Raw genomic sequence first — 17641 nt, 5'->3', positions numbered from 1 at the left:
TATTTTCCCCACTCCCCAGTGTGTTGTACCCCTTTGTAAGGGTTGCAGTGTTTTAACAGAAGTGATGATCTGAAGAAGCTGTTTAGAAGGAGCTTATTAATTGTAATTATTTGGTCTAATGTGACGGACATGTGTCTTTGATGTCTTTAAACGTTTAAAAAATGTTTGGTATTTAAGTATCAACGGTGCTATTTATAGCTCAACAGTACCGCTACATCAGGCACCAGTGAGCATGAAAACTTGAGAATCTAAACTATCAATTTAACCAATTTCTCTGAAGGAGATAATATCTATGCGTATGTAAGAAGAAAGATAATATTCTTAGCAAAGCCTGCAAGTAAAGACCTCTGACTTAATTTAAAGCAATGTTCTAATGTGAGAACGTGCACAAAGTCGAGATGGACAATGACCTTGTTAAGTTTGGTATGTAAGGTTGTACAAAGGTACAATAATGAAAAAAGGCAGAGTCAGATTTGTGCAAACTCTGGATTTCCTTGTTGATACATTTTAATTTTGTTTTAACAACAGTTAAGACTGAAATGCCCAAAGTGTCATTATACAAATTATTAAAAAATCCTCCACAGTGCAAACATATATTCAACAAATACAATGTTTTTTACATACCATATAAACTGGATCACGTTTGAAAATACACAAATCCAGAAGGCCCAGAGAGATAACATATACTCTGCTATTAGACTGAAAGGACACGTCTGAGTGGGAAAAAATGTTTAATTAGTTATATTTTCTCCCTTTCTTGTGATAATGGTGGCTAGAGCAGCTGGAGAGCAGAACCAGGCTGAAAATTTGCAAGTTGTTCTGACACAGTGGAGAAGTTCAGACTGTCGTAAGAAAATATATGAAGGCTGCTCCACATGGCTACGCCTACTACTCCTGTGAGTAAAATAATCCCTTTGCAATTTGCAGTTGTACATAACTGTACTTTATTTTTAACTGAACCCCAGCGCCTCCTGCAGGATAGTGTTATAAAGGTTCAGAAGACATTTATATTTAAGGAACTTCACCTACTTATGACTATTCAGGTGTAGTGATGAGCTAAAGACTCAATTACAGTCAAAGTAGTAAACTGCACATTGTCTGCTCTGTAGTATTTAAACAGCAGGGGACTTTCCAGTTATTGTAATACCTGTGATAACGTAGCACAGTACACTGATGATGTTTTCATCCCTGAGAGAAGACGTGTGATGTAGGTTTGGACATTAGCTTGAATGTAATCCAGAGTATTCTCACTTGGGTTCTGTTTTTTTCTTTAATTTACCATTTAAATTGAGGCAATGTGTAAAAATATGACCTATATAAAACAAAATGTGTTCTCCACCAGCATCTTAAAATATTCTGCTGGTGTACGCTTCCAGGTATGAGATATTTTGGTCTATTCGGCAAAAATACACGTAATGATTGTTTTGCTTGATGCACAAGAGCACTGCCTGTCATTAGAAAGCACTTAAAGTGCTGCATAAAGTAAAATGGTTATCTGATACGCCACTGTTGCTGCATATAATTAGAAAGAGATGATGACCAGAGATGCGATGATTCAATTTAATAGAGGCCCATCTTCTAGTATAATCACGAGTCATATAAAAGCTGTATTAGATATTTTTACAGTATATAATTAAAATGTAAAAAAAAGAAAAATCAAACATTTCAAAAATTAAAGGCAGTTATTGCAGAATATATGCATATCTATTATGCATTTGTGCATCTCTCCTATAACACTATAAAATCTGGCAAAGCTATATTTGTGATCTACCTTTAAACTGAGAAAACAAAACTGACTGAAAGGTGTTAGAAGGTGGATGGACGTGACAATGTGAGATGTTTCTATGAGTCAGAGTCCTCGTCCTCCTCATAGTAGCGGTTCCTCTTGATGATATCCTCTGCGCTCAGCTCCTCTGCGTCACTTCCTTCTTTCTCCTCCTCCCAGAAGCCCACATCCTGGGAGGAGCGGTTCTGTTTTGGCTGTAAAGGTGGAGAGGGTGACGGTGAGATATCTGGTGAGATGCTTCTGAGAGAGCCCTCTTCTGCTGCCATCTTGTCTGCTGCTGCCTCTCCTCTCTGTGCTTGTTCATCTCGTTCTTCCTGAGTCTCCACGTCTTCCTCTGAGATGGCCTCACTTGGTATTTGAGGCTCTTTCTTTTCCTGTTTCACCTGCTGAGGCTCTGGCTTGTTTTCCTTTGGCAACTCTTCCGATGGGTTCTTTTCTTCAAACGATTTTCTCCAGTCCATCAGGGCTTTGAGAGGGCGACGAGGTCCTCTGGGTTCCTGACTGGTTGCAGGGCTGGGTTTAGCTGCGATTGTAAAAGGCCGAATGCGTTCCCTGAGAGAAGAGCTCCTCCTCAGGCTTACCAGTTCAGCCCGGTCTGAGCTCTGGAAGGCTGATGGTGCATCATCCTCTGGGGGCCACTTGGCTCTCCAGGGTCGGCTTGAAGGAGCTCCCTCCGTGACTGGACTAAGTGCTGCTGTCTCAGAGTGGCCCTCACCACCAGGAGGAGGCCAGGCCACCCTCAGCCTGCGTGTCTCAGCCAGCTTCTCTGTTGACTGGAGTTTCTCACCGGAGCTTGTTTGTGTCTGCACACGGGTCTCCAGCATGGCGGTCAGATCTGTGACCTTCACCTGTGGGGATGTTTCCTCAGTTGGGGTTGGCGGTTTCTCTGTGATATTCTCAGCCGGACGTGTCACTGCTGCTGGTTGTTCTTTTGGCTTCACCGCTTCCTCACCTTCCTCTTCGTCGGCTCGCGGCTCCCAAAGTTCCTTATGAGGGCGATGGCCGAATCCCTCATCATAGTTGCCTTTAGACTTAAACAGCTGGCTGAAATGGGGCTTGCAGTAGACGTTACCATGCAGAGAGGCGTAGTTCCCCAGACTGGAAACAGAGAGCAGCAAAGATGATATTTTACTTGCTTGCCTCTTTTTTGAGGCTCTTGAACAGTCAGCCATGGAGGAAATCTAAATCATATTTACTGGTGACATTAAAAGTTGTTTCCATTCTGGAAACCAAGAAAAGAAAATTCAGGAAATATGCAACAGTGTGACTCTAACCTGAGATTTGTGCCGCAGTGAACACAGCGGAAGCAGCCTTTGTGGTAGACGTGTTGAAGAGCCACCAGTCTCTCCAGCGGGTACACGGTCTTCAGACAGGCGATGCACTTCTCCCTCACCGGTGGGCAGAACTTCTGAAACACACAATAACAGTCACATATATCCATAATCAACGAGGGTTGAAATTGGATTTCTTTTGGTGATTCATGCATGTCTCCTGCTGGTTGTGATGATTGACTCACCCTCGTTGCTTTGGGCTGCTCGCCGTTCTCCCCTGAAACAGACAAAACACACAAAATGTAAGAAGCCAGTTGAAAAGGCAAATCAGACCAGTGTCTAATCAGTGTCTAATTCTGGATGCCAGTGTACTGGATGTTCCCTTTCACATTTTATATTACAGGTAATACTGTATCAATAACATCGCCACTCAGACTCACCATTGCACTCAGGTGCAGATGTTTTCGCAGCAGGCACATCTGAGGTCTGACCCTGGAGGAAACACAAAGTGAAAGATAAAATGAAAACAAACACTCAAAGTTTAAACACTCATGAACTGTTGAGTATTTCCCCTCTTTCTGAGGAAGGTAGGAAGGAATAAATTTAAGAGACAGGAAGGCAGAAAACAATGTATGTACAGTAACATTCATGGGTAGAGACAAAGACTCATAAATCACCATAAGGATTCAAACACAATGTTGCCTCCCTCACAACTATATGTGAACTTAGCTACTGGCTTGTCAGCAATTACGGTCAGAGTTCAGTCACCTTAAATGAAATAATTTAATTCAGACCACTTTGTATGTTTCACCACAGAAAGGTTTTGTGTTTCATTCCTATTTTAGAGAAATTATATTTTTCGAGTTATCTGATTTGATCATGTTATTGATTCAGCTCCTATCGCATGAACTCACAGCACGAGCGTTGCCTTGTTTAAAAACAGCAGCCTGGTACTTGGCCATCTTCTCCTTCATGGATGTCGTATCCAACACCCTGTCATGCACTGACGGACCTACGGCAGAAGAGATAAACATATTTAATGTTTTGACAGTAAACTCACATGAAAATTGTGGTTGCATTTCACCTAAACAACAAAGGATCACTCTTCAGTTTAAAAGTACTATTCATGATCTAGTTGTGGCACAAACTACTGTGTCCCCTGAAACAACATTACCCACCCACATACATGCATAACACTAAGGTGCGAAATAAGTGCGTTTTAAGGTAAAGATTCGAACAGTTTTGGACTTAAAGGTTTAGAGATGACACTTTTATTATTTCTATTGTATCAACTCCACTGATATGTACAAAACCTTGGTTGATTATTCAAAGGGTTGTGTGTATGCAAGTGTGTGTTTTGCCTTTACCCCCATGTTGGTCCATGTCCTCTGATGAAGTACTGCGCAGTGTTGTCCTGCCACCCTGTGGAAGTAAAAGGATTCAAGGAATCAGAGGTCCAGTTGACACAATCTGCTGCTCTACTCGTTTCCTCTCCTGACTTTGCTTGTTTACCAACTCTACATCTTTACTACTTTCCTCACTTCCGGCCAAACAAACATTACTATACATCTGGCAATCTCATAAAACACAGACCCTTTGGATTTAGGTTTCTATATCTGATTTTTTTTGGTAAACATGTTTTAACCAGAATACCATAAGAGATTTCTGATGCAATAAAGCAGGCTTGTTTACTTGTAAGTGTTTACTTCAAGGGCTTTGAATTTTCCTGCGATGTACAGAACTTTTACATTGTAAAAGTGCTAAAGTTTGTGTGAGATTGAATACTATGGGCTAGTACTATTTTAGCCTCTGTCAACTAGTGTAAAGAGTGAGAGAGAGAGTCTGAAATTATTTCTGAGACAAAGATTACTGGTAAATACAAGTTTCACAGGCTGTATGTGAGGCACTGTCTGTCCACTTGCCTGAATCACAGATGGACATCACTAATCATCAGGACTGGTGTACAAGCATCCCACACAGGTCAGCACTTTGACTCCTCAGTGCAAAACAGGTAGAAGATATGAAGTGTTTGTGTCCTCAAGTATAAAAATATAGATAAACTAGATTTACTAATTGACTCGAAATATGTTGTGTTTCAGATATTGTCCTGAGTTATGCATGACAGATGTGCAGCTTTAAATATATAGCCTTCAGGGACACTATACCTGAATCCTGGCTCCATATTCTACTTCCACGCCTTTGACACAGTTTCAGAACTACAAACGCCGAACTAGCACTAAATTGCAGGCTCCGTCTCAGCAACACTGCACTAAAGACAGAAAAATGACAGGAATCTGCAAGGACAGCCACCAACACGCCTTTGAAATGCAGCACAGAGAACCAAAGAAATACTCTATTGCACTTAACCAAAAGAATGAGCTTTGTGTGTGTGTGTGTCCACGTGTCACCAATACTAATGTGTATACCAGACAGTTTTCTCTCAGCAGTTATCCTGTACACACACACACACACACACACACACACACACACACACACACACACACACACACACACACACACACACACACACACACACACACACACACACACACACACACACACACAAATGGAAAAAGAGCTTTAGCCAATTAAAATAGCTCCTTTCTTCAGGCTGCTTCACTGAGGAGTCCTGTTGTGCCACCATCGTCCTCAGCCACATAAATCCAAACACTAGAAGGGCATGCCTGCTTTAACCTACAGTAAGAAGATAATCAACCTTTCTGACCAGTATTGACAGAATACGTGTTATAATTTGTGCTACTGCTTCTTTCCTAATGGTGACGTCATGCTCTTAGTCATACTATGAAGTATTTTTAAAAGGCTACAGCTTCCAGAGCTGGAGAATCTTGACATGGTGGCGAGCGTGACCGAGTGCAAGTCAAGTGAAACGTAAAAGACAACTAATATTAATTTGTGCAGTTTATGTGACGACTGCTGCATGGACACAGAACTGCACAATATGACATAAAACGGGAAAATTTAAGACCTCAAACTCAAGACTGGGACTGTTTGAAATCCAGGATACACAGTGTGGTTAATGCAAAGTGAGATAAAGACTCCTCAGAGGTGATTCTCTGAAGTATGAAACAGCCCTGGGTCAGGAATGTCCCTGCATTCCTCTGCTGGAAGGTGAAGAGTGGAGGGCTTGTTGTTTTGAGCTCAGAGGGGGAGAGTGAAGGGAAGGACAGAAACAGGGTGGGGAAGAAAATCCAGGTGGAATGAGACTACTTCAGAAAATACAGGGAAGAAACACAACAATGCTTAGCACTGAGTATTTCTGCACAGACAGCAACGTGTTTTAAGTGGTAGGTGGTATTGCTGCATGGAGAAGTTATCATTGTGGTCAGTAACTGTTACTTCTTATCTCTCTTTTACATGCATACACAAAATACACAGTCACATACTCACAATAGAAATATTACTACTACATATTCCCTTCTGTTCAGTTTAGTAAATGTAATGGGTGGTTGGTGGTGCAGCAACAAGCCTTGTGAAGTACGATCTTAGTGGTTAAGAGTTCCTCAAAAAGATGCAAATTAATTCTGGTCTCTGCAGCTTCAGGCAACATACAGTTAGCTACGTGTGAAAACATTCTGCCTTTCGACCTCCATCAGTACAGCCAATCATCAACACTGTGGTTCCAGTTATTGCCTGAGAAACATGGCCAATAGATGCACAGCTGTCACAGCTGTCAGTAAGAAGAGACTAACGCCTGTGCCTCGTTTATTTCAGTATATTACTCGAGAATTTTCGTTTCAGTTCTATAGAAACTTAAATAATGTAAGTATTAATGTATTGAGGGGATGTCACTGCTTGTTCAAGAGTCCAGTTCTGTCTTTCAACTGCAGGGTACAGCTCGACTTGACTCTTCTTGCTTTTTGTGCCAGGTACTTTTCTCTACTTCCTTTTCCACCTCAAAAAGAACCCCTTCAAGGTAGGCGGAAATCTTTTGTGGCAGTCGGAAAACAATAGACGGGAGCTCTACTTTAGCCTTTTGAAGCTGCAGCATTTTTTTCACTGACACACTGTAATCTATAGTGATTTTACAAATCTGGAATTACTAAGTTCAATACAATACCTTGAAAAGTACTGATATTTTATACCATTTTTGATCCAAAATTGACAAAACATTGAGAGCATGAAATAACAAGACATGACAATGAGATCGGACTTTTCTTACTAGTCGAGTCAAGTCGTACCATGCAGTGAAAAAAGATTGTGTCGCAAATGTATTGTGCATGTGTTCCTCTCCAGTGAATCCGTCTATACCTACCTTGCCGATGGCGTCCTCTCCCCTCTCAAACTTCATCTTCAGGTTGTTCAGTGGCACTCTGGGTTTTTCATAAGAGGCACAGGGGCTGGTTGGAACTTGCTCTTCAAGCTTTTCAGGTCTTTCACTGTGTGTCAGCTCATCCCTCTCCATCCCTCTCTGTTCTTCTCCTTGGGATGTGTTTGAGGACTTCCGGACACGACTGGCTGTAAGTTGACCTCCCTGAGTGGTCAGCGGGCCGGGGCTCTTTAATGCAGGACGTTCCTCTGCAATAGGAGTGGGCCTGGACAGAGCAGGAGGTCGAGCACGAGAGCTGGGTTGGCTGGGAGGTGGCACAGATGAAGTTTTTGCCTGATCACGATTGCCTGCCTGCTCCCAGCGCTTCTTTAGGGCACTCAGGTTGGCTGACCGCAGGGAGGGTGCTGCGCTCTCAGAGGTCTGTGAGAAAGAGAAAAAGAAGTTAGAAAGAGAAAATGCCGATCAAAAACATCAGGAGGAAGTCTGTTTTTCTCACGCATATACAGCTTAAACATATAGCTTAAACCCTCATTCAGCACAATGGGATAAAGGAAATGCCGGATTCTGAAATTGGCTTCACTGACAGAGGAGGAGAACAGCTGTTCAAAGCTGATCCAGGAAATAGATGTTTTGCTGCGGCTGCTCAAGGCAACAATTGGCTCAAGATGGAGAAGTGCATTCCCTTCCACACTACAACTTTACCTTTCCAAAAAACAACACTAAGAAGGGCTCTGTTCACTACTCAGTCATTCATTTCAACAAAACATGTCCAGCGGCAAACAGCACAACAGAACAACAGGAGGCACACTACTGCAGCGTGACCTCCGGGAACTTCCTTAATTATAAAAGAGGAATGACACGTTGAAGAAAGAGGACGTGGAGGAGTGAATAAATCACGCTCATATAAGTTAACTAATCAACTAATAAATCTTTACAAAAAACTATGTGAGCTTTTATGGGCGAACTTCCCAGCTGAGGTCAGGTCAGTAGGAAACATTTAAACACTCTTATATTATGAAACCACAAATTACAAATTCATTTGCAACTTAAATCAGGAATGATTAAAGAAAAACTTAACTGCTTTAGCGTACTTTATAAGTACATCAAATCAAACTGGTACATCTAAAAATAAGTTATATGAACGTGCACACACATAGAGAAAGAAAGGAAAGTAGAGAGAAATAAGAACATGAGAATAAGGACTAGAACAAATGGGACAAACCCCCCAAAGTGGACAAAAAACCAGACATACAATTACTGTCTTTGTGAGGCAAATCCAGAGTGAACAGGAAGAACCGGACAGTGACAGGATTGTTCCCCTTTTTTTAAGCAAAAAGACAGAAAAACATGAAACAAAACCTGAATTCGCTGGAGTTGTAAGCAAAACCAAACAGCAAGGAAAGTGAGAGTCCTTTAGTTGGTCCTTCTCTACTGGTCAGCGTGCTGAGAGACAGCAAGAGGCACAGCTCTCCCAGATGTTAGCAGCAAGACAAAATCTGCTCCTAAGAGTTAGTCCAACCCCTTTAACACCAGCAAAGTGACCGAGAGAGGGAGAGAGAGTCAGAATAGCCAGGAAACCAGAGCAGGAAATGATACATTCAGGGAAAAGTTAACTCTTTGTTCACTGTGTCGGCTTTGACATTTTTCCATCTTCAGTGATTGCTGAGACATTATTAGTTCAACTACATACTTATATCTCCAGCCTTCTATCACAGCAACTATAGAACAAGATCTACAAACGGGATTCTTTTAAATGTCCCCAGGGTGCAGCTTGGTAAGACTGCTTTCTCACCCTGGTCAAGGAATGAGCTGCAAATTACCATTATCTTAGAAACATTCTCTTCATTGAACACCTTTAAAGGTCTTTAACAGACGGCCCTGAGGGAAACCCTTTTGCTGCTTTACATAATCTGTGACTTGAGGTGGAATGTGTATACCTCTCTTCTTTTACCATTTCCCTCCTATTGCTTTTATAAATTGAATGTGTTCCAACATGTGAATTTGTTTTTTATGTGACTGTTTTTTAAATGCTTATGCTGTAATCTTGACCAGGGCTGCCTGGAAGAAGAGATCCTGTATCTCAATGAGACTTTCCTATAGAAAAAACCATGTGAAAATAATACTGGCAAAAAAATCAGTCTCCACAGACCTTATCTTCAAAGACAGAACAGTTCTGGGTAAGGCAAAAAATGTCAGAAAATATGGAAAACAAGACAAGATGGGAAGAAAAATAAATTATCAAGTGACGGTGAGAGATTCATACAGAATTCTGAACACTTCTCAGCTCAGATACTCTGGAGGTGATGCCATAAATAAAGTGTCAAGAGAGACAGCACACAATGTCAGACATAAAGTTGGCAATTTATTTCTTCCTGAGCTTTGAAAGTATTTGCAAATTGTTTTTATAGTAACTATAAAACTGACTAAAATTGAGTTACTGTGCTTCACACACTCATGCCACTGCATCCTGTTCAAACTGGAAATGAAACTAACTTGACCGCTGTATGTGGTAAGGCAGGCATATCAGACTAAATAGTATATTACACACTGTTAAAGTCTGAATGCTCCTCTACAAATCATTAATGGATAATCATTTTACATATTCCTCACTGAGCTGAACTCCTCTGTTCGGACTTTGGAAGAATGAGTACAGTTATTAGTTCCACTGTTCATGAGGCCAACGTGTACAGCTGCACCCGCTGATACCATCAAGTGAATTCTGAGACAGTCAAGCCTGTTTGCAGATTCTGAAGGAGGAACATGCACCATGAAAACATAATTTCCCCGATGTGAAGACAGCTCATAGTAATTCTGTGATAGTAACTAACAACAATTTACTACATAAAAGGAAAATATTGGTCCATGATGTGAACAAATTTCACAGATTCTAACCACAATTATTTTTCATTTAAAAGTGGATCTGATTATATTTAATCAGTAATTCAACAACTAACGAAAACAGCACTAGAGAGCATACCTACAGCAAGGCCCAAAACGACTCACTCAGTCATAAGATACCTCAATACGCCTGTTTCTTTCCATCAAGATCCATGCATCCCTGAGAAATTAATGAAAATGTTGAAAAATGCTTTGCAATGTTATAGTGAGAAATATTCCTGGATCCGTCCCTTTATCAAGATCAGCGCCAAAAGTAAACGGGGTCTATTCTGGGCCCATCCTACATCCAAGTTTCACAGAAATCGGTTCAGAAAAAATAAAAGTTACCTGAGCTCCTAGTATAATTATCCTAATATATCTATCTTTTTTCCGTGGTCGGAAACTTTTAAGGCCTTTTAATTATTTTTATACTGGTATTGCTTTTCTCTGTTAGTATATCTCTTTCTCATCATTGTATTGAGGGCTGCCCCTCAATGATCTCTTGAGTATAAATAAAGGTTAAATAAATGAATAAAAAAATAACAATAAACAGAGAAAAGCAGCAAGTCTTCACATCTGAGAAGCTGTAACCAAAAAATGTTTGATATTATTCACACACATTTGTGTAATTTATCTAATGGACTAACTGTGGTGCCCCCTTCCCCCAACTCCCCCAACTCCCCCCCCCCACACACACACACGGAGACGGACAGATGGTCATTTACCCCGCGCATTCAAACTTGCCTAAGACACATCAGGATACGAGCGTTATCCTTAACTGTTTTAACTAGACCTCTGCAACCCTGTAATAGTGACACCAGTTTATATCTACACATATTACTGGTTCCGGAAAAATTATAATAAACGATGATGAATCACACCAAAAATATAAATTAGTGTAAAGAAAAAAATGGACAATCTGTAGCCGTGTGTTTGACAGAAATGAGCCTTCAGAGCTTCGTCTGTGCACTGCATGTATGGGAAAGATGCAGGAGAGCTGCTATAACACACAGAATATTCATATCCCATTTGTACAGAAGTAACAAAGAACAAAGCCTTCTTGTCACTGTCATTACCAATCAGATCATTAAACACAGACTATAGAAGCTCACACACTTTTAAAGCACCTGCTTCACACACTCACACAGGTAAACAGCCACCACATTTCATATAGCAGCTACATGCACAGCCACATTACCTTGTAGTTCTTCATGGTATTAGCCGATCAGTTAACTCATTTAATCTCAGTCCTGCTTTGTTTATCAGTCTTTCACACTGACAAAGCAGCTACACACAGAGCATTGCGGGGATTACACTGAAGTAGGATTATGGGTTTGATAGCCTGCCCATCGCAACAAGTGGCCAATGAGAGGTCAGCTAAAGAAGACATTTGGCTCAGACAGTGTGTTGGCATGGTGAGTGTGTGTGTGTGTGTGTGTGTGTGTGTTTGTGTGTGTGTGTGTGTTTGTGTGCGTGTGCACTCCTCATCTCAACATGCAGCAATTAGTTCAGCCCCACCAGCAGCTACTGAGCAAATGAAGCAAGTGTACACACACATTTCATTTACATCTTGGAGAGGCTTATCAAAACAATGGAAACAAGATGCACTGATCATTGATTTAAGATTGTGTTTAACAAATGAAGCTGTATACTATTATTTCATTCACTCCATGAATTGTCTCTAAACTAAAATAAAAATATATGAAATATGTTCTACCTTTTTCTTGTCTGCACTTGACTCCTCAGCAGCTTTCTGGTACCTGAGAAAGACAGAAACAACACTGACCTCTGCTGACTCAAAACAAGAACACAACACTTTTCTCAGATCAGTGACATTTCTTCTTTAAAGAGCTTTGCAAAATGTTCAGCAACAGTACACTGTGAAAACATTTTTTATAGTGTAGAATTTTGTTGAAATGTTTTCACCTTGTGAGTCTGTGTGTGTGCGTTACCTCATAGTAAAATGTGGTCCTGCAGACACCTTTTGTAGCAAGTGCCAAAAAGGCAGTTTTGAGTATTTTTGCAAGTTGTTTATGTTTGTCTCTTTCCATCTGTCGATGGAAATTCTTGCCAGCACGATAGCATCACAACTGTACAAAATACTCAGGAAATTTGACAAGTGTGTAGTTAAGATCAAAATGAAGGCCGAGTTTGAAGACGGGCACAGTCTAAGCAAGAGGGCCACCGTACTTTACTCCTGGCCCACATTCATTTTAATACAGTCACAAAATTTTACAGGTGTGTGGTTGAGATCAAAATGAAAGCCCAGTTTGAAGATAAGTGTGATTTGACCCATTATGTAATAATGTTATAATGACTACTCAGTACTCACGTGAACATGTTGGCAGGCGTTGCGGCTGGATTGTCTCTCGTTTGATTTTAGACCAGCTTGTTTAATTAGATTTTTTTTTAATTAAATGACAAAACTGGCATTCTGTGAGACAAAATAATAATATTTTGTTGCCTTCATTTTCAATACATCATCAAATTAGTGAAAATGGTAATCACTTGTTTTAAGGCTGCAGAAATGAAATGCATAAGCAGACTCAACAAGTCTGAACTCGTTCATTGGAGTCCTAAATGGAGCGCTGACATTTTGTACTTCAGCATAAAATAAGTCAAAAGCACTGACAGAACAGTTAATATCATTAATAACTAGAGCATCTTGTGATGGGATCACACCAGCTGCAACGCCCATCAGCATGTTCATGATCTGCCCCATGACTACTAAGTAACCATTACTACATTATTGCATTAGTACTCAGTACTAATGGGTCGGACCATACCCACTTTCAACCTTGGCCTTCATTTTGATCTGGACTACACAACTGAGAAGTTTTGTTACTGTACCTTACAGTGTTGTGACGCTATCACACTGACAAATCTGGATAGACAACTTCCAATAGGTGTCCCCAGGAGGACATTTTGCAATTATGACACACCGGATAGACTCACAAGGTAAAAACATTACCAGTTGATGTTGTTGCGGCTGGTAATAAGATGTAGTCATGTGGGCCAAACAAAGCAGCATTATCCAAAGATGTATTTAGCATTCATGTCTTGTACTACTGACAGTTTTACCAGTGTTAACTAACAGCTAGCATTACTGAAAGAAGCCAGGCGTTACTCACTTGGAGAAGCGTTCAGCTATGGCATTGTTTTTTCCTCGTCCACTCAGTGACAGCTCCTTCGCTGTGACACGCAAGGACTGTGTCGCCCATGACCGTCGATTGAATGGACCACTTTCCATCTCTGGCAGTTATCTGAACACCTGTAATGCAAACACAACCACAATAAGCCATGTTCACGATACTTATAACAGTATCTGAAATGCCTCCGATACTGCCTAAAATGCCGAATGTGGTATCGGCAAGTGCGTGACTCTCGATCCAATACTATGAGAATTATTAATCCAGAGAGGGGACATGGCTACTTCCAAGCAGCACAAGTAGCCAATATTCATAAACAGCAAGCAACTTGTGTAACTTACATTTGTTGACATTTGTGTTCTTTTCTTTAATTATGACTTACTGTAAAACTAGATAGTAAAAGAAAAGTTTCTAACATTCATTGTCTGTATTTTTTATCTATTGTTTTACAATACAAAAGTGTTAGTGGGTCAGACCATACAACAATGGTAGCAATCATATCATATCCATACAGGGTAACTGGTAAAAAGCTGTTAAAAACAATAATAATATAATTATAGTTTTAATGCACTGATATTGGATCTGCACTCTGTAGATCAGAAAATCTCTAATTGTGTTTCTTCACCTCTAAATAATTTCACAAAAAGTTTACCAAAGAAAACTAAACTTCAGTCATACCGTCAACCATCTCCTTAGGCTGAGCTGGATCATAGATTTGAATTAAAAACAAGCCAGCAAGGTCTCACTGTCCCGACAAATTCTTCCTTATTTTAACGAGAAAATAAAACACTCATCTCCATCCTCTTCGGCGAATTTGTTCGCCAGTGTACCATCTACAAGTTTTGTGTTTTATGCAACTGAGACCACAATTCTGGAAATACTGGATGTCAACATCGGACAAGATTTACATAGACAAAACAACCTGGTTTTAAATAGAAAAACAAGGCTAAAATCTACCTGGACGTGTTCAGACTGTTCAGAGTGTTGGTGCCAGAGTCCAGGTTTGTGCACGTAGTGGAACTATCTTCAGTGTGAGATCACTGATTTACAAGATGTTCTCCATCAGTTTTCCTCGTTACACCCCACTGCCTGACATACATACCAAAGAGTGCTCACACATATATGTGCTCATACAGTCAACGTGTTCAAACTTGCAATCAATCTCATACCACTTGACTGCATGTCAAGATGGAAACACAACTACAAACTGTGAGCACATTGTCATTATGAGAGGAGAACTCGCCGAGGGCACACGCAATCTTTCTTTAACTCCAACAAACCCACACTTAAATAAAGTGCTGCAGACGGATGACGAGCCTCTGATACACTTTCTGTACATGGAGAGATATCCTAATGTCAGCCCATGAATCCCTCTGTTAGTGCTCAGACAGTGTGTTTAAATCACCACAGCTGATTGACTCAATCATTACCATTTCTCTTATCGTCTGGGCCTTTTCACACAAGTGCAGCCATTACATCACCACTCAGATGCAAAGCGATACTGGTGTGAGGACTTTGGACAGAAGTGAATTTCAACATCAGGCCCGACATTAAACATTAAAACAGTCAAATGCAACAACTTCTCACTGCATTACCATCAGACTTAGCAATTTAGACAAATGCAATGTAATTTCATATATTACATATTAACGATATGGAATTGTATGTAATTATATACATAACTACTTTTGTTTACTGCCAAGCTTAACAAGATTAACAAAGAATGAGATACAATGCAATGATACGAAGGACAGTACACTTTTATTAGGTCTCTTACCTCTTGAATAGCCCGGGGTTGTTTACTGTTGCTACAGGTTTCAAGGCCTGACAGACAAGTTTGTTTCCGTTGTGCTGTGTACAGTCACTGCTGAATGGGTAAAACAATGTAACTTGATGGCCTTGCTAAAAAGGTAACTCTTAAGTTAACCTCTCCTTTCTATCCTGTTAGTCCTCTTGCAGGATCTCTTGCGGTTGGTGCGTAGATGGAAAAGCAGGGACACACCCTGGTCAGATCACAGGCCCGTCACAGGGATATTAACAAACGCAGGTGGACTGAGTTTAGAGTCACCAATCCACCTCTTTTGCATATCCTTTAACTGTTGAAGGAAGCCAGAGCAACTGAAGAAACCAGGAAGAGCGTATGCATGAACTCCCCAGAAAAATGACGAGAGTTGAGAATCAAGTTCTTGACACTTGAAGCGCACAAAGAGAACAGCAAAGCTGAGCAGAGCTGTCCTTTGAAAATCAATACACAGCAGGAAATGTTACTGATTTAAATAAAGGATAGGGTGGGGTCATAGCATGTTTTTCCTGTATGTGCCAACAACTTACACACTCTACATTCTGACCTCCTTTCACGTTACCTGGTTTGAAAGCCCAAGAGTAAAGACACTAGATTCTCCTCAAAGTATTGTTTAAGGAGCTGCTATTACCATTTCGACTCTGAAGACCATGCACACACCAGTATCTGTGAGTTAAACTCATTTACGTTCGCATATACCACATGTGCATAAACCTTTGCAGGTCCACCAGATAAGACTGATTTGACTTTTCTTCTAATTGGTTTCATTGACATGTTCATGGGGCTCTGTGGGACTTCTGTATTGTGCATTAGCTAACGTTAGCCCCTGTTGAAAGAGAGGCACTGAGACGAGGCACTCGAGAACGTGAATAAAGTCACATCCTTTGGACTGTCAAGAAAATCTGACCCGAGTCCTTAACAAAGAACTCCACAGGCCATCAGCATTAAACAACTTAAACAAATTGACCAGCAACCGAGAGAGACGGTTAGTCTGACATCGTAGGTTAGATATAAAAGCTAAAGGCACATTCTGCAGTATTATTAATAAGCAATAAAAGAGAACTATCATATAATAGCCAACTCTTTTTTTGTGTTTTTTGTAGTTTTGCTTTGTATGAGAACAGGGTCCTGTATTCTCCCGGCATTACATCATCATTTCCTGTAGGCCTATTACATCCTTGAATTCAACATTGACGAAATCATCATTAATCAGAAGTAACAAAGGCAACAGAATGTAAACAAAGCCTTAACAAAGGTGGCCCCTGTTTCAGCAGGTATACACTGCAAGAGGAGCCTTGAAACCATTACAGGCTGTCTGATATATGAGCTTTTGAAATCTGATAACCTAAACACCCTCGTTCAGCTTCGTCTCCATCACTTGTTATCAGTGAAAGGTGGATACTGACCTTTTACCCCTTAGCTTTAAGCCAAGCCACCAACAAACAGTCAGGTTGTCTACAGTATGACTCATGGGTAATAAGGAGGAGTTGGCATTGCCTCACACATGAATGGCCTAAGACGCAATTAGTGTTATTATAAGACAAAAGCACAAAACATGCTGTTTACGTGGAAATAACTGGGTTGGACCTGAAGAATCAATACTGACGAGATGTCACAAACATGACGAGTTGTGTTGAGGACTTTGCTGCCCTGCTCGGAGGGAAACATGTCATTAAGAGTACTTTAATGTCAGGTGTGTTACATCTAGACTTCTGGTAAAACACACAGGGAGTATACGTATATACTACGTATATACTGTCATATAGGCTATACCTTTGTACATGTAAGAGTATAAAGTGAAAAGCTACGGCTACAACACAGCCTCAGCAGCTGGACTAGCTCGGTATCGATTATCTCGACAGACTATGAGTATGTACACGTCCCTTACTACAAAAATCAACTCCTACATCTAAAAACTCACTCAACTTCTCAAAGTACACACTTTCGGTTATCTCTAAACCAGCCCTCGCTCGAGTTATTCCCACCTGTCTCCACGTCCTTGCTGTGAGCCGTGTCTTACCTGTGCAGACTTCCGTTGACTCGCTCCTTTAGTGAAGCCTCGAGACACCTGACACGTCCTGCTGCCGCTGCGTCACCGCCCGGTGTGGAGCCGCCAGAGGTGGGGTGAACGCAAAGGTGTCATGGGAGTGGAAGAGCCGGGTCACGTGATTTCATGCACCAATGACCTTGGGTATTGCATTACCCCTACCTGGTGCATTTATGTCTGTGTGGGCGCGCTTGCATACCACCCACCAAAAATTCCTGAGAACAACAGGACTTACTGCCTCATGCTTCAAGCTCGAGGAAAACACGTGGAGAGAAACGAAACGAAAGAAAGAAAGAAAGCAGACAAGCAGACATGCTGGACAACTCAGGTTTACAGGTCGTGTGACAGGCTAATTGATGCTCCAGGGACTGACAGTGCAGTGCTAGACCACAGACTGTGAGCACTGCTCTTATTTACTCAGG

The 17641-nt window shown here is 41.0% G+C and overlaps 1 protein-coding gene across 4 annotated transcripts; it reads right to left on the bottom strand.

The window, feature by feature from the left end:
• Window positions 1-489: 489 nt before the first annotated feature.
• LOC140998008 (LIM domain and actin-binding protein 1-like) lies at window positions 490-17278 on the bottom strand. Of its 4 annotated transcripts, none has more exons than XM_073468123.1 (10): window positions 17193-17278; window positions 13354-13493; window positions 11940-11982; window positions 7331-7765; window positions 4425-4479; window positions 3972-4069; window positions 3498-3549; window positions 3303-3334; window positions 3061-3194; window positions 490-2884 (listed from the first exon to the last, which is right to left on the bottom strand). In XM_073468123.1, exons 2-10 carry the CDS (start codon window positions 13470-13472, stop codon window positions 1843-1845), a joined length of 2010 nt encoding a protein of 669 aa, XP_073324224.1. In that variant the 5' UTR covers window positions 13473-13493; window positions 17193-17278; the 3' UTR covers window positions 490-1842. The 4 variants fall into 4 exon arrangements, with proteins under 4 accessions (XP_073324224.1, XP_073324226.1, XP_073324225.1 ...); XM_073468125.1 differs by having other exon boundaries at window positions 3061-3191; window positions 17193-17264; XM_073468124.1 differs by lacking the exon at window positions 17193-17278 and adding an exon at window positions 15149-15165.
• Window positions 17279-17641: the final 363 nt, after the last annotated feature.

Source organism: Pagrus major, chromosome 6, assembly GCF_040436345.1.
Source record: "Pagrus major chromosome 6, Pma_NU_1.0".
Lineage (NCBI taxonomy): Eukaryota > Metazoa > Chordata > Actinopteri > Spariformes > Sparidae > Pagrus > Pagrus major.
This window is presented reverse-complemented; position numbering and strand designations above follow the sequence as displayed.